At 43.0% G+C, this 25378-nt stretch overlaps 1 protein-coding gene across 9 annotated transcripts in view; it reads left to right on the top strand.

Moving 5' to 3' along the window:
• Window positions 1–25378, top strand: part of PMFBP1 (polyamine modulated factor 1 binding protein 1) — a 302187-nt gene that overhangs the window by 193402 nt on the left and 83407 nt on the right. For all 9 annotated transcript variants that reach the window (XM_056525902.1, XM_056525909.1, XM_056525905.1 and 6 more), the window contains 11 exons: window positions 3011–3199; window positions 3277–3435; window positions 3526–3609; window positions 14377–14523; window positions 14962–15108; window positions 15946–16125; window positions 16234–16317; window positions 20439–20606; window positions 20696–20779; window positions 20932–21099; window positions 21823–22044. In XM_056525902.1, the coding sequence (XP_056381877.1) occupies window positions 3011–3199; window positions 3277–3435; window positions 3526–3609; window positions 14377–14523; window positions 14962–15108; window positions 15946–16125; window positions 16234–16317; window positions 20439–20606; window positions 20696–20779; window positions 20932–21099; window positions 21823–22044 (1632 nt within the window). The remainder of the gene's footprint in view (window positions 1–3010; window positions 3200–3276; window positions 3436–3525; window positions 3610–14376; window positions 14524–14961; window positions 15109–15945; window positions 16126–16233; window positions 16318–20438; window positions 20607–20695; window positions 20780–20931; window positions 21100–21822; window positions 22045–25378) is intronic.

Here is a 25378-nt window from a genome sequence, read left to right as displayed (position 1 = left end):
TTAACAAAAAGTTGTCAAACACCTGTGGGGTGTTAAGGCTCACCGTACCCCTTGTTACGTTCCTTGAGGGGTGTAGTTTCCATAATAGTGTGTGATGTGGGGGGGATTTTGCTGTCCTGGCACCATAGGGGCTTCCTAAATGGGACATGCCCCCCAAAAACCATTTCAGAAAAACTCACTCTCCAAAATCCCCTTGTCGCTCCTTCCATTCTGAGCCCTCTAGTGCACCCACCGAACACTTGACATACACATATGAGGTATTTTCTTACTCAAGAGAAATTGGGTTACAAATTTTGAGAGGATTTTTTTCCTTTTACCCCTTGTAAAGATTCAAAAACTGGGTCTACAAGAACATGCGAGTGTAAAAAATGAAGATTTTGAATTTTCTCCTTCACTTTGCTGCTATTCCTGTGAAACTCCTAAAGGGTTAACACACTTACTGATTGTCATTTGAATACTTTGAGGGGTGCAGTCTTTATAATGGGGTTATTTATGGGGTATTTCTAACCAAAAGACCCTTCAAATCCACTTCAAACCTGAACTGGTCCCTGAAAAATTCCGATTTTGAAAATTTTGCAAAAAATTGGAAAATTGCTGCTGAGCTTTGAAGCCCTCTGATGTTTTCCAAAAGTTAAAACATGTCAACTTTATGATGGAAACATAAAGTAGACATATTGTATATGTGAATCAATATATAATTTATTTGGTATGTCTATTTTCCTTACAAGCAGAGAGCTTCAAAGTTAGAAAAATGCAAATTTTTCAAAATTTTCATGAAATTTTTGAATTTTTCACCAAGAAATGATGCAAGTATGGACGAAAATTTACCACTAACATAAAGTAGAATATGTCACGAAAAAACAATCTCGGAATCAAATTTATAATTAAAAGCAGTGGTCAGATGTGCAAAAAATGGCTGGGTCCTACACTGAAAATTGTCTGGGTCCTTAAGGGTTTAAATTCAACATGAAAATTATTCCATCATCAATCCTGCATAGATTTTCAGATGCCTGGGTTCAGATCACTCTGGGAATCTATTGACTGAAAGTGTGTGAGAAAAGGCAAAACCGTGTTACTGCATCTGCCTAGCTTATTTACCTTTACCTTCCGAGTGGTGACAATGGGGGAGATTTATCAAAACCTGTCCAGAGGATAAGTTGCCCAGTTGCCCATATCAACCAATCAGATCGCTTCTTTCATTTCTCTGAGGCCTTGTTAAAAATGAAGAAGCGATCTGATTGGTTGCTATGGGCAACTCAGCAACTTTTCCTCTGGGCAGATTTTGATAAATCTCCCCCAATATGATTTTGGTGCTGCTGCTGTTATTGAGCCCCAGAAAGTCACCATTATGGTGCACAACTATTTGTCCTTCTCTTCATTGCAAGAGGCAGGACTAGAGTTGGGCAGTTTGCCAGTAGTACCCAGAGTTACTTTATCCCTCAGTAGACCAGCCAATCATGACACATTATCCACTGTTATGCCATGATATAGTGCTGGTGAAAATGTGCTCAATTAAACAGGTTCACACTGTGCAGGGGAATGATTTACTATGCAGAACCATTGTTTCTCTGTCTCTCTCTGTTTCTCTCTAGCAGCTAAATGGTTAGTTATGTGTAATACAGACTATTTAGAAAGTCGTCATTTTGCCTTCAGGAGACCAACCAACATTTAAAAACATGGGTGACAAAATGCCAGAGCTTGATGGGTTGAAAAAAATAAATAAATAAATAAATAAAAACCCTAAACTCTCTGACCAAAATAATTGCACTAAAGGGAAAAAATGCCATAATGAATAAAGCATTGTAGGTAAAGCGTTTCATATTTTACTGTGCCTTGAAAAGCAAGCCTTGCTGGTGCACTGTATTGCATATCTAAAGCAGGTAGCATTCCCCAGATTAGTTTGTCCAAATAAAGTAGTGATTGCTCATCCCGTCAGTGCCCTACTATATGCCTCAGAAATCAGATAAAGGCAAAATTCCCTGGAGACTGGTGTTGGAAGTGGGGGATCAATATGGGCAGTTTTGATTAGGAGCTACATTGGGGGAGCCTATCCAGCATATAAAGTCTAGGTCTCATTCAACTCTTCCATGCTGCCTGGGGGCCACTGTTGGAAGCAATAGCCAGAGGGTGTTTCTAGTGAGTTAGGTAGGCTTATATATGTTGCTTGCCAGTGTCACAAACTGTGAACCGGCTGGTAAAAAAATGATACCCTATAAGAGCAGGAGCCTGTTTTCCTGCTACTGCCAGAATCTGATGTATAAAGCCTTTAATTTTGTATTTTTTTCAAAAGTGTCTCCCCCTTCCTCAAATGGATAGAAGCCTTTGAGTCACCCTTTTCTCATAAGTTCTGTTCCAACTCTGGCTATCAGATATATAAGTTTCTACAATCCTTCAATACAGTGACCTGATCCGGCTGGGCGATGTTTTCAGGCCAGTGACGAAACCGTATACAGGGCAAAAATGAGCCGAACGGAATCACTGTCTGACTCTGGTCAGCTCATTCAAATGAATGAGATGCGGGCCGGGTCCAGCTGGGATATGGGAGCGCTTGGTTTTAACATCTCCCAGCCGACCGGTCACCGTATTGAAGAATCTTGGTGTGAATGCACCCTAACTGTGCCCAGTTATCTGGCAGTACTTTGACATTGCTACATTACTTAGATTTTTTGCCATTGAAGAGTACAAGAAAACCGGTGACAACCCATGTGGTAATTCACCTTTATCATAAACTCTTATGTAGCAGTGGTTGAACAGATATTTGAATAGTTGAAAGGTGTTAGTAGCCTAAGTATTACTATTCTCGACCAGACGTAAGCCTTGTGCATATACCTCTTACTAGGGATTTTATATATGTTTGCAGACAGGAATACGGTAAATAGCTATAACAGTAAAGCAAATCGTATCCAGAATTGATGAAAAGTCTTATTGTAAAAATAGTGTGATAATCTGTTTGTCTATAATTATTTTGTGTATCTGATTTCTTTTTTTTCTCTTCTCCTTCTTCTTTTAGCTGACCTCAATGCAGGAAGAGCTGCAAAGTGCACAGGCTGAGGCAGCAGCTCTGCGGGGGAGGTACAGCAGTTCTCAGAGAGAAGCATTGGAACTGCAGGACAGAATTCTTGAGCAGGAGCGGAAGAACGCAGAGCTGCAAAAGGATCACCGGATGATTCTGGAAAGTCTCCAACGAGCTAGAGAGCAGGTCAGACATAGCTATTTTAGAATTCTGTGATAGGCTCTGAACAGTAGAGTTTTCTGATTGATATTGTTTATTTACAGCTTGTTAATCAAGAACAATCACTGCAGGAGCTGCAGGAAGAAAAACTTCGCCTACATGAACATAGCCAGCGTTTAGAACAGGAGACTGGTGCCCTGCATGCTGAGCTGGAGACCCAGAGCCTGGCTTTAAGTGAGCAGCACGGTTTAATTGAGAGCAAGGTACAGAAACACTTGTAAGCCTGCCATGTGGTTTACACATGGAACATCAGTAACTGCAGTAACTTCTCATCTCATCTATTTTTTCTTTAGTTAAACCAAAAAGAGCAGCAGGTAGAACGGTTACATAAAGAGGTTCAGGCCTTAAAGCGGCAGCTGCAGCATGCAGAAGATAAGGTAAAAATCTCTCAAATTGGGAAAAATCTGTGAGATGGTGTACCAGTCACTGCCACACTTGTATGTATGTCACCGTTCCTATGCAGCTAGTTCTGCTACAGCCCCTTTATTCCAGTGATGGGATAAGTTTAGGCCATAACTTGAATAGCCTGTAAAAATTTAATAGTCTGGAAAACTGCAGATTCTGTAGATTCTAAATTGCTTATGTTACGTTGGGCACTGTCACCAAACTTTTTTTTTTATGTTGTAGTACTTATGTACTACAACATATCTCTAATATAAATCTATAAATAAAAATTTCATTAAAATTGTTTATATTAATGTTGAAAACCGGCCACTAGGGGTTTCCCTCCTAGTGGCCGGCTGCAGGCTGGTGTGACGTCACGCATGAATTTGCCGGCCGAGCATCGGTCCTAATTCATTTAGCCTGCGCTCGCTCGCTCGCTCCCTGCCTGTTAATCAGACAGGGGGGAGCGAGCGCTGAGTGTGCATTGGCTCCCTGGCTTCACACGCCGGCCCCGTCTCCCGGCAACTACATGCCGCTGCTGTTGCTGCTCTGCACTCGGGTATGGCTGGTATCTGCTCCATTGGGGGACACAGACCGTGGGGTGTATGCTGGGTGTATGCTGCTGTCTCTAGGAGGTGTGACACTATGGTAATAAAAAAAGTTGGCTCCTCCCAGCAGGATATACCCGCCTTCAAGCCCTGAGGTAATCAGTTTTAGCTTAGTGTCTTGCAGGAGGTGGACATGGTCTGGAATTCTCCACACCAGGTCTTCTGATTTTTTTTGTTTTCCTAGTATAGGGACGTGTTAGTTTTTTATTTCTTTTCTGTTTTCAGGTGTGGACTCAGGGACTCCGGTTCCCTGTTTCCCCATTGCGAGTAAGGGGGCACAGACATTGCATATATGCGCTGTTAACCCCCTCTCGCCCATGGTCAGCGCCTGGGTTGGTACCTCATGGGTCTGGGTCCCCCTATTTCTCTGCTCGCCTCGCTCGCGCTTAGCAGCTAGGCGTGATGCAGGGACAAAAGCTGACTGAAGACTTCACAGAAGACTCCATTAGGTAAGTTTCTTCTGACTGAGGTGAGTACATTTCCCTTTCTCCCCTAGGTGCAAGGACTTGCAACCTCTGGAGACCTTCAGTTTTTGCCCACCGTTTCAGGTTTATGGGGCTGGCTGGTACTGGGACGAGCAGTGGCATTTTTTGGGGCTAACAGCCGCTGCGCTTTTTACTGGGCGAGCGCACGGAGTGCCGGCTTACTTTCATTTTCTCCGGCAGCTGCTGCCGGTGTGTATGCCGCACGCTTACTTCCCCCGAGCGCATATGTGCTGTCATGTGCGCTCGGGACAGGGAGCGGGCGCCATTACTCCTTCGTCCCCGACATGTACTTAGCTCCGCCCCTAGGGGCCGGAACTCTCGGGAGGCGCTTCCTTGTGGTGAATTATACTGTAGGGCGCATGAAGCCCTGTCTTACTTCACTTTGGCAGCTGGCAGCTGCCGGGGGGGAAGGATATGTGTGGCGCCCGCTCACTTCCCCGCGGGCGCATATGCGACTAGCATGTGCGCTCGGGGCAAGGGGCGGGCGCCATTACTCTGGTAGCTCCACCCACTGGGCCACCTGAGCTTACTGGAGGCGCGCATCGCCCTCCAATCAGCGCTGTGCGCGCGATCCAGGGGGCGGGGGCCAATCGGCAGTGCCCCTGCTCTGGGAACACCCCTCTCAGGGGTTAACTCTTTACTGAGATATGGGACACTATTCTGCCCTCCCTCTAAACTGACAACTAAACTGCTAGTCTCTATTTTGTCTCTATAACATATTATTCCTAAAATGCCCACTGACTCTGCCTGCTCCACTGCTCCCCCATACCCCCAGTTTTCCCGGATGTTACAATTCCGGTGGATTCGGCTGCCCCTTCAGCCTGGGTTTTCTTCCTATACCAGTTATGACTGACTTGACTCAAGTCCCCCTTGTGGTGGCTGAGGCATCACGTGACATGGTGTCTACCTGGAAGAGGTCTGCCCTGCGCAGGCCCTCTGGTGGGTCCCGCTCCTCTTTTACACAAGCCTCACGCTCTCACGAAGCGTACTAGGGGTGTTTTGTGTGACTTTTACATTGAGTCTCCAGGTAGACGTGGGTCTCCCTCCGTGGGTCTCGCCTCCCCGTGTCATCTGGTCACAGACGTCGCTCCTCCAGAGAACGTTTCCGGAATCGCCGCTCTGCCCCGCCAGAGCCGCGTACCCGGTCAGGGTCGCCCCCCTCCAGGGCTACCTCCATGCGTTCACTTTCTCCTGGTGAGCTGGCGGATGAGGCTTCCGAATCGGCATCTGACTCAGAGGACCGCTCGGATATAGTTGAAACGGTGAACTCATTGGTTGCGACCATATGAGACTCCTTTCACTTAGAGGACCCAGGATCTTCGAACGTTACTCCTGAAGTATCCTTTCATCGTGCTCAACCAGCACCTCAAGGGTTCAGCTCTCACGCTGAACTTCACATCCTTCTGGAATCTACATGCAAACATCCGGACAAGAGGTTCACGGGAATGAAGAGGGTTCAAGTGCGTTACCCATTCGCCAAGGACCTTGCTTCTAAGGTGGTTTCCCCTCTCTCAATGGTTCCACCAATTTCCCGCCTCTCTAGGCTACTACACTGCCGCTGGCAGAGGCAGCTGCCTTCAAGGACTCGACGGACCAGACGGTGGAGTCCTTGGCGGAGTTTGCCTCGGACGCAGCAGGCTCTGGGTCCGAGGCCCTATTGTTGTGGTGCCCACAACTCAGTCTGGGTATGCTGGCGGGATTTCCCCCGGAGGATCTATCTTGCTTTGGTTCTCCAATGCTGGGGAATTCTGTGCACAGCTTCCATGCAGTCAGTACATGGTGCTGCCTTTGCTGTGGGTCTCCTAGCGGCCCTCCATCGCCCCATTTGGCTTAGGGCGTGGGATGTGGATGCCGCCTCCAAAAAGGTCTCTTACCGAGTTGCCTTTACTGGTACCCGTCTCTTTGACAAGCGCCTTCACGAGATTATCTCTGTGGCGACGGGGGGTAAAAGTTACTTGTTGCCTCAAAATAAGGCTTGCTTTTCTTCCCAGGGGAAGTCCTCTTCCTTTCGGACCTTTGGCCCCAATAAGGGGTCTCGGCAGGCACCTTCACGGGACAAGGGGTCTCCCTCGTTCTGGGCGCGTTCGTCTTGGAAGTCGGACACCAACCGTTCTGACCAAATCTGGTAACCGCAATCCCACTTCCACATGGAGTGCAGCCACCACCCGCAGGTTTTTCTCGGGTGGGATGACGTCTCTTACTTTTTCGAGACATCGGGACCACACATTCAGGATGTCCCGAACACCCCGGTCTCCTCCTCCGGGAAGCAGTTTCAGGAGGCCCTCTAGTCCCTGCCCAGGGAGTCATTGTCCCCGTTCCTACAGGGGAATATTTGCGGGCTTTTTATTCCACCTTTTTTTGTGGTCTCCCAGGAAAGCGGTTCTGTGCGGCCGATTCTGGGCCTCAAGCGTCTCACTGCTATCTTCTCTGTCACTTCCTTGGCATCCAGGGCACAAGAGGAGTTTCTTCCTCGGTGGACATCAAGGATGCCTACCTTCATATTCCTATATTTCCTGACCATCTGCGGTTCCTCCGCCTTCCGGTTCCGGAGGGGCTTTTTCATTTCGTAGCCTACCCTTTGGTCTGGCCACTCCTCATCGGGTCTTTGCCTTGATCCTTGCACCAGTGATAGTCATGTTGCGGTCGTGCGGAGTCTCGGTGATTCCTTACATGGACGACCTTCTCATCAAGGCTCTCATCAGAGTCCAGACTCTAGAGACTGTGGATCATACACTCCAGACCCTGAATCGCTTCGGGTGGATGTTCAGCCGAGACGAGTCGGTTCTCTCTCCCACCCAGTCTCTGATCTTCTGGGACCTCACTTCCACGGTCTCTGGCCGGATTTGTCTTCCGCCATACAACCGTCTGACGCTCCTGTCTGGTGTCCGCTCTCTTCGGGCCACGGCCCCAGTTTACATCCAAATTCGTATGGAATTCTTGGGTCGGAGGGAAGCGACCATGGAGACCATACCCTTTGCCCAGTTTTCATTACTGTCCCCTTCAACTGGCGGTTCTCTCTCTATGGGACAGATCTCCTCTATCTCTTGATCGCAAGGTTGCTCTCCCTTGTCGGATCCGTCAGTCTCTGCTCTGGTGGCTCCGTTCCCCCCTTCTTCTTCAGGGGTGACTATTATTTCCCTACTCGGGCAGGTAGTCACGACATATGTCACTCTGTCGGGCTGGGGCGGTGTGTTCAGGGATTGGTCGGTTCAGGACCTCTGGCCTCTCCGGGAAGCCCTTCTTCCAATACACATTTTGGACCTGGGGGTGATTCTTCTTTGTCTTCTTCATTGGGACTCCCATCTTCTGTCCCGTTCTGTCCGCATCCAGTCGGACAACGCCTCGACATCAGTCTGCACGGCGGCGCTCGCAGTTCGGCAGCATTGCCGAGGTGTCAAAGATTCTCCTCTGGACGGAACGTATGTTTCCGGCCTTTTTCGGCGGTTCCTTCCGGGTGCGCTCACTGGGAAGCGCACTTCCTCAGCTGACCCCAGTGAGTGGTCTCTACATCCAGTAGTCTTCGCGCAGATCTGCGACCTCTGGGGCATTCTAGACGGAGACCCTTTCGTGTCCGGCACAATTGGAAGATTCTTTCATTTGTGTCGAGGTCCCGGGACCCCCTGGCTCTAGCCGTGGCTGCCATTGGGATTCCTTGGGCGGGGTTTCCCCTGCCCTCTCTGTTTTCTCTCCTTGCTCTCCTTCCCAGGGTTCTGAGGAAGCTCAAAACAGAGGACGTCCCTGCTCCAGATTTTCCCCGAAGGTCGTGTTACGCCGACGTAGTAAGGTCCTGGACGACGCTTCACTGTGCCCTCCGCTCCGTCTCGACCTGCTCTTTCAGGGTCCTCTTTGCCACCCCAAATTACAGTTGCTGCCAGAACAAGGTTGTTTTCCGGCCAGATCCTTACTTTTTGCCTAGGGTGTTTTCTGCCTTTCCTCTCAATGAGGACATTGTACTCCCATCTTTTTGTCTTGCTCCTTCTCATCCTAAGGAGCGCCTACTACACTAGCAGGATGCAGTCCGGGCTGTTCGGTCTTATCTCTCCATCACTTCTTCGTTTCGTCAGTGTGATTCCTTTTTCGTCCTTACAGAAGGTCGTCGTAAGGGACAATCTGCTTCCAAGGCGACCTTCTCTCGGTGCATTCGGTCCGCCATTTCGGAGCCTCGCTGTAAGGGGAAGATTCCTCCTTTCAGGGTTGTGGCTCATTCTACCCGTTTCTGTTGGGGCATTCTGGGCTCTCCAGAATAGAGCCTCGGCCTTGCAGATTTGCAAGGCAGCTACCTGGTCGTTTTTTTTTTTGCACACTTCTCGAGTTTCTACCGAGTTCATACTTTCGCATCGGCTAATGCTAGTCTGGGCCGTTTAGTGTTGCAGGCGGCCGTGGAACGGCCGTCTGCATGACTGCTTATCTGCCCACCCAAGGGACGGCTTTGGTACGTCCCACGGTCTGTGTCCCCCAATGGAGCCGATAGAGAAAAGGAGATTTGTTTACTTACCGTAAAATCTCTTTCTCAAAGGATCCATTAGGGGACACAGCTCTCGCCCTTCTTTGGGGTTTCCTTTGGTTCTATGTCCGAGGGTGTGTTCAGTTATGTTTTTTTCTTCTGGTTCTCGGACAGTTTGGGTTTCCTATGACCTGTTGGTCCTCTCCTATTGCTCTGGAACTAAAACTGATTACCTCAGGGCCTGAAGGTGGGTATATCCTGCTGGGAGGAGCCGACTTTTTTTTATTACCATAGTGTCACACCTCCTAGAGACAGCAGCATACACCCCACGGTCTGTGTCCCCCAATGGATTCTTCGAGAAAGACAAAAATCTCCTTGTCCCCACACTAATATTGCCAAAAAAAATCACTAGTACAGAAAAGAGGCTACACTCACTAGTTACTGGACTAGGCCAGTTAAAGGGGTGCTCCGCTGCTCAGCATTTGAAACAAACTGTTCCGAACGCTAGAGCCAGGGCCAGGAGCTTGTGACTTCACGCCCTTTCCCATAGGCTTGCATTGAGGGGACGGGGCTATGATGTCACGAGCTCCCGACTCTGGCTCCAGCGTTCGGAACAGTTTGCTCCAAATGCTGAGCATCGGAGTACCCTTTTAAAGAACTGATTTCCACCATCATGTAGACCAGCCACAATGCTTAATGAGAAAGGTTGTGCAACCTCTTGACCACTTTTCTGTGACCTTCAGGTTTATTCTTTCTTTTTTCCAGGTGACAAAAAAAGGTAAAACTAAAGTACAAAATAAAAAACTATTTGCCAGCTTTCTAATGTGAAATTGGAAAAAGAAGCAACTCAAGTTTTTGCAGCTGTTCACAACACCCTTTACATCATACACACATGGGCTAGATTTAAGACAAAAGTGTCTAACTTCTCTGTCAGATAACAATCAATCATAGCTCATTTAAAAAAAATCAAAACTAAGCTGTGATTGATTGTCTGAGACAAAAATCAGACACATTGACAAATTGATACATCTGAACCATAATATGAGATTGTCCTGTGATTGTCTTATTTGGAAAGAGGTGTTTATAATTATTGATATTGGTTCGACCTTCTGTCTCTTCCCAAATATGCTATAATGGGTGATCTCAAATTAACCCCTTAAGGACGCAACTCATTTTCACTTTAAGGACGCAGCCCTTTTTTGCAATTCTGACCACTGTCATTTTATGCATTAATAACTCTAAGATGCTTTTACCGATTATTCTGATTCTGAGATTGTTTTTACGTGACATATACTACTTTATTTTAGTGGTAAATTTTCGTCGCTACTTGCATCCTTTCTTGGTGAAAAATCCCCAAATTTCATGAAAATTTTGAAAATTTAGAATTTTTCTAACTTTGAAACTCTCTGCTTGTAAGGAAAATGGATATTCCAAATAAATTATGTATTGATTCACAAATTCAATATGTCTACTTTATGTTGGCATCATAAAATGGACATATTTTTACTTTTTGAAAAAAAATTAGAGGGCTTCAAAGTAGAGCAGCAATTTTCAAAATTTTCATGAAAATTGCTAAATCTGAAGGGACAGATGTTACAGAACTACAACTCCCAGCATGCCTGGGAAGTCTAGGCATGCTGAGAGTTGTAGTTTTGCAACATCTGTAGGGCTACTGTTTAGGCACCACTGCAATAGTGGTCTCCAAACTGGGATCCTCCAGATGTTGCAAAACTACAAACTCCCTGCTCCGTTGCTGTCACCGATGACCGGCGGTCCCCGCGGCATCTTCTCTTCAGGTACCAGCTGCCATCTTCTCCCCCTGTTCTGCCCGACATCCAGGGGTGGGCAGAGCGGGGGGTTTCCATGGCAACCCCCCCGTCTTCCACTGCCATTGCTCAGCATTCGTTGCTGACTAATGGCAGGGGATAGGAGGCGATCGTAGCACTGCAACCTCGCTCCTATACCTCAGGATGATCGGGGCTGTCACTGACAGCTCCGATCATCCCTATTTTCCGGGCGATCGGGTCACCAGAGACCCGATCAGCCCGGAAATAGCAGAAAATCGTATGTCTGAATTGACATGCGATTTCCTGCGATCGCCGACAGGACCCCCCTCGGCGATGTGCCGGGATTCCTGCTGAATGATTTCAGCAGGTATCCCGGTCCGGTCCCCAACCGGCTAGCGGCGGGGACCGGAATTCCCACGGGCGTATCCATATGCTCTACGTCCTTAAGGACTGGGGATGCAGGGTGTGTGCATACGCCTGCATCCTTAACAGGTTAAGGTCCCCAAAAGTCTTAGAAATTCTTCAACAAAGAGTCTGTTTTAACTGTTAGAATATGCCTTTCAAGTTATATTTCAGCTGTAGAAAACTGATTAAATGTGGTTATGCTGTGTGTGTAATGTGAAAGGAAGCTATTGAAATCTCTTCATGTGGAGATGCATTTAAAACCAAGATATTATTGGTTTTGATGGTATGTCCCTCTTCCTGTCTAGGTTGATGGTAGTGTATGACAAGATGTGCGGTATTAATGTATTATTTGTGATTTCGATTTTATTTTGAGAGTAAAAATCTATATATATACATAAAACTCAATGTGTGCATGTATGTATGTATGTATGTATGTATGTTCCAGCATCACGTCCAAACGGCTAAAGATATTAACATGAAACTTGGCACACGTTACTTATATTTCAACAACAAACATAGGATAGGTAATTTAACCCTTACTCACCCCCATTTGCCAGGGTCGGGGTTTTTGTTTAAAGTCCCATTCAAGTCTATGGGAATTATATATTACTGCATAACTTCCATACGGCTGGAGATATTTCGATAATACTTGGTCACATGTTACTTATATGTCCAATTAAAATATATGATAGTTCATTTAACCCTTAACTACCTCCATTTGTGAAGGTGGGGGGTTTTGTTTAAAGTCCCATGCAAATCAATGGGAAATGTATGTTCCCACATAACTTCCGTACGGCTGGAGATATCTCAATACCTGGTACACATATTACGGGTCGGGATAGGAGGATCGGGATATGATGACGGTATAGGAGGTCGGGATATGAGGACGGGATATGGGGTTGTGATATGACAACAATATATGAGGACGAGCTATAAAGTCAAAAGCTTCCTCCTTTGCTTATTTTCCTCCCCAACAAGGATTAGGAAGGAAAAACCAGGCATTAAACCCTTAAGGACGCAGCCCATTTGGGCCTTAAGGACGCAGAAAATTTTATTTTTACGTTTTCATTTTTTCCTCCTAGTCTTCAAAAAATCATAACTCTTTTATATTTTCATCCACAGACTAGTATGAGGGCTTGTTTTTTGCGCGACCAGTTGTCCGTTGTAATGCCATCACTCACTTTACCATAAAATGTATGGCGCAACCCAAAAAATACTATTTGTGTGGGGAAATTAAAAAGAAAACCGCAATTTTGCTAATTTTGGAAGGTTTCGTTTTCACGCTGTACAATTTATGGTAAAAGTGACATGTGTTCTTTATTCTTTGGGTCAATACGATTAAAATGATACCCGTGATAACATACTTTTCTAGTACTGTTTTTTTTTTTAAATCATCTGGTGCCAGAAAGTTAAACAGATTTGTAAATGACTTCTATTAAAAAATCGTAATCCTTCCTGTACTTATTAGCTGCTGAATACTACAGTGGAAATTATTTTCCGTTTGAAACACAGAGCTGTCTGCTGACATCATGAGCACAGTACTCTCTGCTGACATCTCTGTCCATTTTTAGGAACTGTCCAGGGTAAAAGGAAATCCCCATAGCAAACATATGCTGTTCTGGACAGTTCCTAAAATGGACAGAGATGTCAGCAGAGAGCACTGTGCTCGTGATGTCAGCAGACAGTTCTGTGTTTCAAAAAGAAAAGAATTTCCGCTGTAGTATTCAGCAGCTAATAAGTACAGGAAGGTTTAAGATTTTTTTAATAGAAATAATTTACAAATCTCAATAGAAGAAGGAAATAATGTCCGCGCTCACCATGCCGTAGAAAATTAGGTATGCTTTATTGGCGTCTTCAGAATTCCATAAGAAGCAATATCAAAATACACCGGGTGCAAAGAGGGGGAGCTGCTCCTGGCAAGGAGACTAGGAGCGGCTGTCAGGAAGTTCCTGTGCATGTCCAGCACCTTATCCAGCCACACCCGGGAACACTGATTAGATGTTTGCATAGTGGTTTTTCAGCAGTGCCCACCCACTCCTCTCTTACTACTAATTAATTTACAAATCTGTTTAACTTTCTGGCACCAGTTGATTTAAAAAAAAAAAAAAGTTTTCACCGGAGTACCATTTAACCCTTACCTACACCCTTATATTAAAGAGGGTTTTTTGTTTCAAGTCCCATGCAAGTATAATGGACTTCCAGTACCTTACTCCACAAGCTTCGCTCTGCATCTCCTGGTGAATGTGTCAGTCCGGCTTGCAAGCCACACCACATCTCACAGACATGCCCACTGTTTAAACCCCACCCCTTTTATTCCCTACACTTTTTGTGCATCGGTCTGGCTTGCAAATCACGCCCTGTCCCACAAAGCCACATCTCCTTCTATTTCCAGCTTACAATATCTTCACAAATCAGTCCCACCTGAGGACAGGATATGGGGTTGGGATATGAGGACGGGATATGGTTGAGATATGAGGACGGGATAGGAGGTCGGGATATGGGGTTGGGATATGACAACAAAATATGAGGATGGGATATGAAGTCAAAAGCTTCCTCCTTTGTTGATTTTCCTCCCCAACAAGGATTAGGAAGGAAAAACCGGGCAACGCCGGGTACTCAGCTAGTAATAATAAATAACTGAAATGTATCATTAAGTGAACACAAGAGTGGAAGTACAGTTTTAAGTAAAATGTGCAAACATTTGCATTGCTAAGTCACATTTTTTTTTTAGATCACTATTATTAAGGTTCAGTACTTGTTTCCATATTCCCCTATTTATTTTAGTGAAGACTGCATGTATCCCATTTTTTCACAGTGTTCTTTGGATCAACAACAGTCCCAAATAGGAATTTTAGTGCTCCATAATACTTCTAATTTAAATACTTTATAGATTTCAGAGATGCCACTTAAACAACCTATGATAAAATATCTAGGTTAAACATTTTGCAATGTTATAATGCAGGAATCCTAACAATGCTGAAGGTTGCCGCTTAGTCTGTTTTATACTTCTATAAATCATATTGTTATTCAGGTGCAACATCTTGAGAGCATAAAATTGAGTCTTCAGGAGGAGTACTCACTGTGTCACACTGAGAAGACCTCCCAGACAGAGACATTGCTAAAGCTAGAAAGAGACATACGAGACCTAAATAATCAAAAAGAAGATGTAGAACAGAAGGTAAGATGGATATTTGCAGTAATTAAGCTCTAATACAATGGAGACCACACGTTAACTTTGCATATTTTGATTGCTCTGTCTCAACAAGTAGAACTTGGATTAGGCTGGGTTCACACCACGTTTTGTACTTACGGTTCCCGTATATGGCTGGGAGGAGGGGGGCGGGGCTAAATCGTGGCGCCCGCACTCAGCCGCATAGGGGAACCGTAGTTAATGCATGTCTGAGTCGACCGGTGTGAACCGCAGCCTCCGGTCGGCTGCGTTTTTCGGCCCTATGCGGTTTCCCGACCGTAGGCAAAACCGGGGTCGGGCGCCGCAATTAAGCCACCCCCCCCCCCCTCCTCCCAGACGTATACGAGAACTGTAAGTACAAAACGTGGTGTGAACCCAGCCTTAGACTGGGACCTTTACGTTTGTGACCATATTTTCTGCTTTCAGGTGCAAGCACAGAATAGAACCATAGAGAGATTAGAAGCCCAGCTTGCAACATATGAGTCTGAGCAAGAGACATCTCAAGAAAAGATTACACTCGTCCAGGAGGAAAGAGACTCTCTACAGAGCAAAGTTGAGCGTTTTCAAAAAGAGGTACATTTGATATTTTATTCTTTATTTAGGATCTGTTCACATATACAGTATCCTGCACAGGATTTGAAGCTGCAAATTTTATGCTGCAGAGTTTAATGTAAACTAATTGACTTAACACAGCATCAAATCTGCAGCTTCAAATCCTGCACTTCAAATATGTGCAGGAAACTACATGTGAGTTCACCCTTAATGGTTTTTCTGGGCTATTGTAATTCATGGTCTACCTTCAGGATGAGCCGTCATTCTCTGATTGTCAGGGTGTTGACACATGGCACTTCTCTGTTGATCAGCTGTTTGGTACCCACACTACACAGTGAATGAGACGAGAAGCAGCTGGCTCCTATCACTGTGTAGTGGCCTGGCCTGGCTACTGCAGCTCAGTTTCTGTTCACGTAAATGGAAGCTGAGCTGTACTTACATGGCACTACCGCTACACAGTGAACAGAGCCAGCTCCATTACTGTGTAGTGAGGGTGCTGAACAGCTGATTGACGGGCAGGTGCTTGTTGTCATCACTCTGGCGATTAAGCAATTAATGCCCTTTTCTTATTAGAGGTTATCAATTATATTAGACCGGAAAACCCCTTTAAGTGATAGACTTATTTGTTTATTACCAAACTTCCTAAAATGTGTACTATATTGTGTATTCTTCTCAGTTACTAGCCTATCACATTTTGCCTGCTACCTACATTCCCATATCTATCTGTTCCTTTTTAAAGTTCTATTTTCTGTCTCCCACTATTAAGTTCCATCTTACAACTTCTTTGCTCCTTTTATTTTTGCTGATTTATTCCTATGGGCTTAGCCTTGATTTCACAAAGTTATTGTTTTCCCACAGTTAACTCAGAGTGAACAGCAGCTAAAAGAGTCTCAACAGAAGGTAGACTCTTTGCAGCTTTATATCAACAAAAAGAACTGTAAATCTGAATCTCTCAAAGAACAATTGCAAAGCTCACAGGATGCTTTGCAAATTGCCAGACAGGAGAAAGAAGAGTGTAGCAAGGAGGCAGAGACTCAGGTATAATAATGTGTGTTATCCTGTTCTATTCAGAACAGTCTTACCATGATAAAATACACCCAGATTCAGAATGTTTGTACAAAATAGTTTCCTCACCCTGTGTTCCAGATTCAGCAGAGGGAAAAAACTATTGAATCTCTTCACCAAGAGTTGTTAACAGCAAAGGAAGAGCTTGGATCATGCAGAAATGAGGTATACTTAAAGATGGTGCTTGTGGGTGATCTTATATTTTAAAGTTTAAAGTGTACTGTCATATGTTTACAAGTTGTCCAGGGACATACATATTTTTTATATATGGCTGGAGGTGATATAAAACCAAATATACACGCCCACCTGAGCCTTGGCACCCTGTGACGAAAATGCGAATCATGTAGTTATGAAGCGAGCTTGCAAGCATTGACAGTGAGTGATGGCTTCTATCAGCAGCTGGCATTCACCATCAATGACCAATATCGGCAATCACGCCGATATTAATCTAATTACTTAAATGCCAATATAGTAGCAGGGGACTGATTAGTTACCATGATATGGTAGAACCTGCTGATACAAGGTGTCTCATACAGGCTGTACCAGCAAAGCACTGATTAATGTTAAGCAATAATATAGCATTAGTCAGTAAGCAATATAATGATTGCTTTTAGTCCCCTATAAAGGACTTAAAAGATTGTTTAAAATAAAAAAATATATATAAAAATGTTTTACATAAAAATCCCCCCCTTAATAAACACTCAAGTTACCCCCCTTGTGCAGAGTTGTCTGAACTAGGCCAGAATAAAAATGCCAGAATTGCTGATCTTTTGTTACATAATTTATCAGAAATTTTTTTATAAAAAAAACTCCGATCTAAACCAACATCGTACTGGTAAAAAACTGCATATCATGTACAAAAAAAAAAAAAAAAAGCAGATACACTATATAGCAGTGCACACTTGAGGTAATAATATAAGATTAGTAGTTATTAGCAAAATAACACAAGACAAGAAACTACAAAAAAGAACGACAGATCATTACACAAAAAATGAGTCCTGATACAGCCCAATAGACAGAAAGGAGGTATTTTAAGCATATTTATTTTGTAAAAATTTTTTTTTAGAAAAACAAGTATAACACAACAATAAATAAGATCTTGTTGGATACACAAGGACTTTGTCAGTCCAGCAGGACATCCTACACACACACACACACACACACACACACACACACACACACACAGAAGGTAGTGTAAGGCCGTGTTCGCAATTCTGTAATGTATGTATAGCCAATTTACTTCAATGGAATTCCTGCAGCAGAAATTCTATAGCATAAATTCTGTTGTGTGAATGGGACAGCGGAATCCCATAGAAGTGTTTGGCTATAAATTCATGCAGAATTTCCGTGCAGAATTCCATGCAGTGCAAAAATTCTGCCGTGTGAACCTAACCTAACAGCTCACATAAGCAATCATGAGCAAATAAGCAATGACAGTATAAGTAAATGGTATGGGAGATAGAAGCAAAACCATTTGAGAACAAGGAATAAAATTGTCTATCAATAACAAAAGTAAAACACAGTCCTTTAAATAGCATGTCTGGTAACGACACAAACGGAATAATTCAGTAACTGTAGCGAGTAACTTATCAGAAATAAAAAGTACTTTGCCATGAAGAAGACAAGAAAGAAAGCTAGAAATAAATGGTGAAAAGGGACAATAAAGTCTCCTGACGAAGCTCCCAACAACACACTTGTGTTTGAAGCTGGTATGTATGGATCTGGCTGCACACATGGCATTACGTTTCTTTCTCCCTTTGGTTGGGTTTTTACTTTTGTTCGAGTGCATATTACATTCATGTACAAGCCTACAGCAGTATAGATTTGTCTGCTTTCCTGTATTACTCCATACTGACTGTGCATCCCTACTTCATGTTATTTTTGTTACATTCATATTGTCCAGTATGTGTTCTGGTTTCTATGCTATTTTAATGTGTTTTTACATTATATATATATATATATATATATATATATATATATATATATATTTAAATTTACTCTGTGGACAAACATAATAAGCCCCACCTCTTAATAATTCACGTCAGATGTTTCATTCCCATTGCTACAGGTAGATAAAATCATGCACCCTACCGATGTAGTCTGCTTTTACAGGCATTTGTGAAACATTGGGACATTCTAAAGAGCTCAGTGAATTCCAGTGTGGTCTCATGATAGAATGCCTCTGCTGCAGGAACCACAGCTATGTTATGAAGTAGCTGCCCATGCAAAGTGGATTTGTGAATTTGTCAAATGCTGAGGCACATAGGGGAAGATTTATCAAAACCTGTCCAGAGGAAAAGTTGCCCAGTTGCCCATAGCAACCAATCAGCTTGCTTCTTTCATTTTTAACAAGGCCTCTGCAAAATGAAAGAAGCGATCTGATTGGTTGCTATGGGCAACTTTTCCTTTGCACAGGTTTTGATAAATCTCCCCCATAGAGCATAAAAGTTGCCAGCTCTCTGCATTAACACTTTTGGATTTACTAGAATGGAGATTGATACCGGTCCTCTCAATCAACATTAAAGGGGTATTCCAGGCCAAAACTTTTTCTTCTGTTAAAAAATCTTAATCCTTCCAATAGTTATTAGCTTTTGAAGTTGAGTTGTTGTTTTCTGTCTACCTGCTCTCTGATGACTCACGTCCCGGGAGCTGTGCAGTTGCTATGGGGATATTCTCCCATCATGCACAGCTCCCAGGACGTGACATCATCATTGAGCAGTTAGACAGAAAACTTCAGAAGCTAATAACTATTGGAAGGATTAAGATTTTTTAATAGAAGTAATTTACAAATCTGTTTAACTTTCTGGAGCCAGTTGATGTATATAAAAAAAGTTTTGCCTGGAATACCCCTTTAAAAGAGGTTGGTTGTCCAGGATTAGAAAAATGCTGCTTCTTTTTTACAAAAACAGCACCACTCTAGTCCACAGGCCAGGTGTAGTACTGCATCTTAGTCCCATTAACTTCAGTGGAGCCAAGCTGCAATACCACACAACCTGTGGACAGGGGTGCTGCTGTTTTTGTAAGAAAGAAGCAGCATTTTTCAAATCCTGGACAACCCTTTTAATATGTTATCTCACATATGGTTCTGTAGGTGTGTTGTGTAATGTGTAGTTGTCTCAGTAAATTCCTTGAAATAAATGACTGCCTGATTTTGTTGCTTACTATTCTAGACTGCTAAATGTGCTATTTTGTATGCAAACAAGTTATTTTTAAGAAATAAGAAAACATTCTCTATAGGTAGTTATCCTTTAAGTCAATGTACAACCCATTAAAGAGGCTCGAAACATGACTAAAAGTCCTTTGACACAGGTTGATGGCTGCACATGGACATCTTGTTATTTGGCACTCGTTTAATGGGGCTTCACACAACTCAAAATATTTGCAGGCCAGGTTGCACCAACTATCGCAAGGTCATTCATGCAGCCCTTTAATTTCATAATTGTAAGCCATACATACCACATTTACAGAGGCGATATCTGGCTGGTAGCAGTGATTTACTTGCACAAAGATTCAGTCAGACGATGAACGAGCGCTTTCTTGTTTGTCAGCTGATTGCTGGCCTGCTTAAATAGGCCGATTATTGGGAACAAGCTTTCATACGAACATTTATTAGACCGATAATATGCCCACTTCAAAGGGCCTTAAAAATTTTAGCCAAGCAAGTATCCCCTCTGACAAGGTTGAGGCGCCTATATGAAGGCAGCAGTTTAAAAGGGGTACTATGGTGAAAAACAATTTAATTGGCTCCAGGTAGTGATACAGATTTGTAAATTACTTCTATTGAATATTTTAATCCTTCCAGTACTTAACTTCCTCTGTGGTATACAGCAGCTGATGAGTTGTTTATTTCTGTCTGACCACAGTGCTCTTTGCGGAGATCTCTGTCCATGTTAGGGACTGTCCAGAGTAGGAGCAAATCCCCATAGCAAACCTATCCTTCTCTGGACAGTTCCTGACATGGACAGGGTTGTCAGCAGAGAGCACTGTGGTCAGACAGAAAAGAACTACTCAACTTCCCGTGTAGCATACAGCAGCTGATTAGTACTGGAGGGATTAAGAGTACCCCTTTAAGGGTTCTTGCACATAGTCAGTAGAGAGCAGGGTACTGAAAGGCTTTGCGAGAAGCCTTTCTGCTAATATTACCAATATTAAAGGGGTATTCTGAGTTTAATTTACTTATCCCATATTCACACCTATAATCGACAATCAATCTGTCACTTATATCCTGTCTAGATAAGGGATAAGTAAATTTAATTCTGAATACACCTGTTTTTTCTTTTGAGCAGCTGTCGCACTGTCAGTCGCTGCTGGAACAAAAGCAACAAGAACTGGCTACAGCGACAGAGGAGCAGAAAAGAACAGAGAAAGAGGTCTCCCTACTCAGTAGCAATGTTGAGAAACTAGAGCATGACCTAGGGATTGTCAATGAGAAACACAAAGCTGCACAGAAAGAGGTAACAAGAATAGAGGCATTTGTATTAGCCATTATGCAAACTAAGTAACTGCAAATCTTCAGTTCTCACTTCTATTTTTATAACTACAGGTATCAAGTCGGGATCAGGTGATCCTGAATTTACGCACAGACCTAACAGCTAGAGAAGAAGAGCTCCAACAAGCAAGAAGTGAGGTATGAATGGGGGCTCTGAAGAAAAAGTTTTATATAAAATCTTTGCTTTGCATTAGTGCAGCTAAGCAACTGGATGTAAAATATCGTGAACACATTGCATTAGTAGTAATGACCATATGGATTGGTAAATACCTGTTATTTGTCTTTTCCAGCTTGCAGAACGTGTTGAGGAGTTGAGCAGTGCTCGTTTAAAGCTCAAAAACCTACAAAGTGATGTTCAAAGCCTCCAGGACATTTGCACAGAACGTGATAATGTAGCCATTGAAAATGAAACCATTATTCAAAAGTTGCAGCAGGAGAGAGAGAACTATTATTCTGAGGTGAGAGAATGATGTCTGGAATTAAAAGAAAAAGCCAAAATGACTGGTAGATATTGACTGTCATTATTATCATGTAGAGAACACTTGACGTACATGTTCATCGCTGTGCACCTAGCACACAGTAAGACTGTAAGACGTGCGGTTTCGCAAGCTTTTTATTTTCCACACATAAATGAAGGTTGTCATTACAAAGTGGAAAAAACAAGCCCCCATATGGGTCTTAAGATGGAAAAAGGAAAAAGTTATGCCTCTTAAAAGGTGAGGAGGAAAGAACGAAAATGTAAAAATGAAATAGTCCTTAAAGCCAAAATTGGCTGTGTCTTAAGGGGTTAAGCTGTTTTCGGGAGAATTCGTGTAAATTTGTCTCTAAAGTTGTTGCAGAACCTTTTTTTTTTTTGAGACTTTTCAAGTGGACAATTTTACCCTATTGTGTAGGTAAGTCAAATTCCAGTTGCTTTTCTTCAACTTTTGGTAAAAAAGTAGCAAAAATGTTACAAAGTCCTCAATTTGTCTCAAATGTACACCAGCTAGACCTGGTTTACAAGACTGGCTGGGGACAGCATTATAAACAAAATTGTACTTATAGTCACAATGGGTAAAAAATTGCAGTAAAAGTAGTGTACGAAAGTGTAAAAAAAATGTGTACTAGCACCATATATATTGCATGCCATGCAATAGTTCACCTACACCACCCTTGATCAATTCCCCCCTTTGTGTTTGCAGGTGCAGAGACTTCAGCATCAGCTCTCCTCTCTGAAACAGACACATCAGGTGGATACTGATCGCTTGAAAAGTGACACTGTGCGACTGCAGGAGAAACTGGAATCTGTAACTAGAAGACACGAGGAACAAGACTTGGAGCTTCAGCACTGCCGAGTGAAAATTGAGAGACTCTCGCAGGATCTGACACTATCACAGCATCTACAGCTGCAGCTGGAAGAGCAGGTAAGACTCCTTTAAATCTTTTATTATTAACTTCTTGCCGCAAATGGACGTATATATACACATGTCCATTTTTCCTGTGACTTTATACAAATGGACATATATTCCCGAGCACGGTGCCCCGAGCGTGTGGGCGGTGATCGGCGGCTGGGGCCAGCAATCACAATGTCGCCGGGTACCCGCTGCACCTGTCAGGAGCGGAGGGGAGCTCCGATCCTGACAGTTAACTCCTTCAGTGCTGCGGTCAATCTGACCTAGCAACCAACTATCGCAAGTCGCCGTTGGTTGCTATGGCAGCAAAAGGTCAAATGATGGCCTCCTGTCTGCCTGCTACGGAAACCTGTAAGATCCATCCACAGGCTGGATTGCACAGGCTGTACTGTGTTCAGCTGGTCAGGTCATACTATGCTGCAGTACAAATGTATTCCAGCATAGCATAACCAACCTGTAAAAAGTTGGAAAAAAAAAGTTTAGCATTAAAAGTATGAAGTAAAAAAAAAAAAATGCCCCTTTCCTAATAAAAGCCCTGCATTATCATAAAAAAAAAAATATATATCATATACATATAAGTTATTGCCACGTCCGTAATGATGTGTACTATAAAGCTATAATCTAAATTAGGAATATAATTTACATTTTACGTAGAGCTCCCACACTTGTACGAGACCTAAAGCGAGGACCAAATAGATACTGATTTAAAAAATAGAAAAATAGCAGTCCTACTAGGCTAGGAAGAAAAATTTTGAATAAGGTAGAATAAATAGAGATAAATAAGAAATAAAGGAAGTGTCTGATAATAAGATATAAAATATAATTACATTTATTGAATAATACTATGAGGTCTGGGGCAGGGCCGTTGCCGCAGACAGCTCACCAAAATAGAACGGTAAATAGTATTGCACTTAAACAGTGGGACAATGGTGGGGTTTTATAGTCCATTGTATGTAATAGGATATGTCCAATAAACAGTTTTTGCAGCGCTGGAGGCTCGCAGTTACGAGCCCACTGAGTATACTTGTATGCGCAATAGCGCTAAAGATCTATCCTCTATACCCCGACGGCACGGGGACAAAGTACAAGAGGAAAAATAGATCAAAGTCAGGCACTTAGTGCCTCTCCGGCTCCGGCTAAAGCAGTCATATGCGCACAGCAGTGCTTAACGATGATCCGGATTGATGCCTCTCAGCCCCGGCAGCACGGGGAAGGTGTAGGAGAGGTGAAGATGTCCGGTACAGATGGTTATTGCGTAGTCCGCTGGAAAAGGTTATGTTAGTTTGTAGCATTTGGCAGCGCCGGAGGTCTTTGGAGTGGGATCTATCTCTACCCTTACGGCGCGGGAGAAGCTGAGAGGGCAGTAAAAGACCAAAAGTGGTGGACAAATAATCCAAATAGTCCCGACTTCTTGTGCAAAGGCAGTCTTGGACCAGACGCGTTTCGGGGAGCAGCGTCCCCTTTTTCAATGGTGGAAATGCAAAGACAGTCTTTGCATATCCACCATTGAAAAAGGGACATCTTCACCTCTCCTACACCTTCCCCGTGCTGCCGGGGCTGAGAGACCTCAATCTGGATCATCGTTAAGCACTGCTATGCGCATATGACTTCTTTTGCTTGAGACGGTAAGAGACACTAAGTGCCTGACTTTGATCTATTTTCCTCTTGTACTTTGTCCTCGTGCCGTCGGGGTATAGAGGATAGATCTTTAGCACTACTGCGCATACAAGTATACTCAGTGGGCTCGTAACTGCGAGCCTCCAGCGCTGCAAAAACTATTTATTGGACATATCCTATTACATAAAATGGACTATAAACCTCACCATTGTCCCACCGTTTAAGTGCAATACTATTTTTACGTCATGTTTTAAATAAATGTTTATAACTAACTTTTACCATTCTATTTTAGTGAGCTGTCTGCGGCAAGGGCCCTGCCCCAGACCTCACAGTATTATTCAATAAATGTAATTATATTTTATATCTTATTATCAGACACTTCCTTTCTTTCTTATTTATCTCTATTTATTCTGCCTTATTGTAAAATTTTCTTCCTAGCCTAGTAGGACTGCTACTAATATATAATCTATATTGTCCCCCACGGTGGATGCCGTAAAAAAACAACAACAAAAATAGCGTCAATTTTTATACAAATAGGAGAATAAAAAAGATCACAAGGTAGCATGTATTGCAAAAATTATACCAATAAAAAGTACAGCTTGTCCTGCAAAGAATCAGCCCTCACTGAATGGCGTTGGATGAAAAATAAAAGTTACGGCTGTCGGAACATGATAGCACAAAAAAAGGGAAAAAAATTATTTTGCTCAGAAAAAAGGAAAACAAACATAAAAAGCTATATAAAATGGGTATCGCCATAATCCTACCGACCCACAGAATAAATATAACATCACTTTTACCGCACAGTAAACACCATAACAGAAATAGTAAAAAAATAAATAAAATAAAAAAGCCAGAAATTTTCCAGTTTTTCACAATATTTGTGAGTTTTTCATGTGTCAACAAATATGCACCACTTATATAAAGTACAATATGTCACAAAAAGACATTTTCAGAATCACTCCGCTCAGAGAAAGCGTTCTAAAGTTATTACCATTTAAAGAGAAAAAGAGCCTGGTCATTAAGGTAAAAATTGGGTCCGTCCTTAAGGGGTTAAAGTACAGTATTTTATCTTCTATTCATTATATATTATTCAGTTAAATTAATCCAGTGTTTTGTAGTATACTAACCTGATGTTGAAATAGTCCCATTTATGGACATTTATCAACGGGTTTAGTCAGGTTTTCTTTACTATAATTGTCGCAAAATTGTCGCAACTGCGACTACACGATTTTTCGTGCGACATTTTGACTGGAAAGCGAGAAAAGCAAGTTTTCCTAAAATTTACTATGTAGTAATAATTTTAAAATGGACTACGGGTAGTCAGGTATTTATTAACTGCGACAGTCGCAACTGCGCCAAAAAAAGTCGCAACAGCGTTAAAAATTTACTAAATGTACTCCAGCTCAAACATGGAGCAGAAAAAGCTGCTACCAAAGTAAAAAAGGAAAAATTGCTTACGTGAAAGAAAATTATCAACAGGCTGAAACCAGTTGATAAATAAGTCACACATAAGCAAAAAAAAAGTAAGGAAAAAATTACTAAAAAAAAGAATACATAAGCAAACATTGATAAATGTCCCTCATTGTGATTGAGCTGTGATTGTTGTTATGGGCAAAAGCAAAAAGTTTTGGTATTAGGCAGATTGATAAATCTGGTCCAATGTATTTACAACGACTCAACCTTTTATGTACATTCATTATATAAGCTAGGTTAGGTTCACATCTGTGCT

The sequence above is a fragment of the Hyla sarda genome, chromosome 6, assembly GCF_029499605.1.
Source record: "Hyla sarda isolate aHylSar1 chromosome 6, aHylSar1.hap1, whole genome shotgun sequence".
NCBI lineage: Eukaryota > Metazoa > Chordata > Amphibia > Anura > Hylidae > Hyla > Hyla sarda.
Note: the sequence above shows the minus strand (reverse complement) of the source record. Positions and strands in the feature narration are given on the sequence as shown.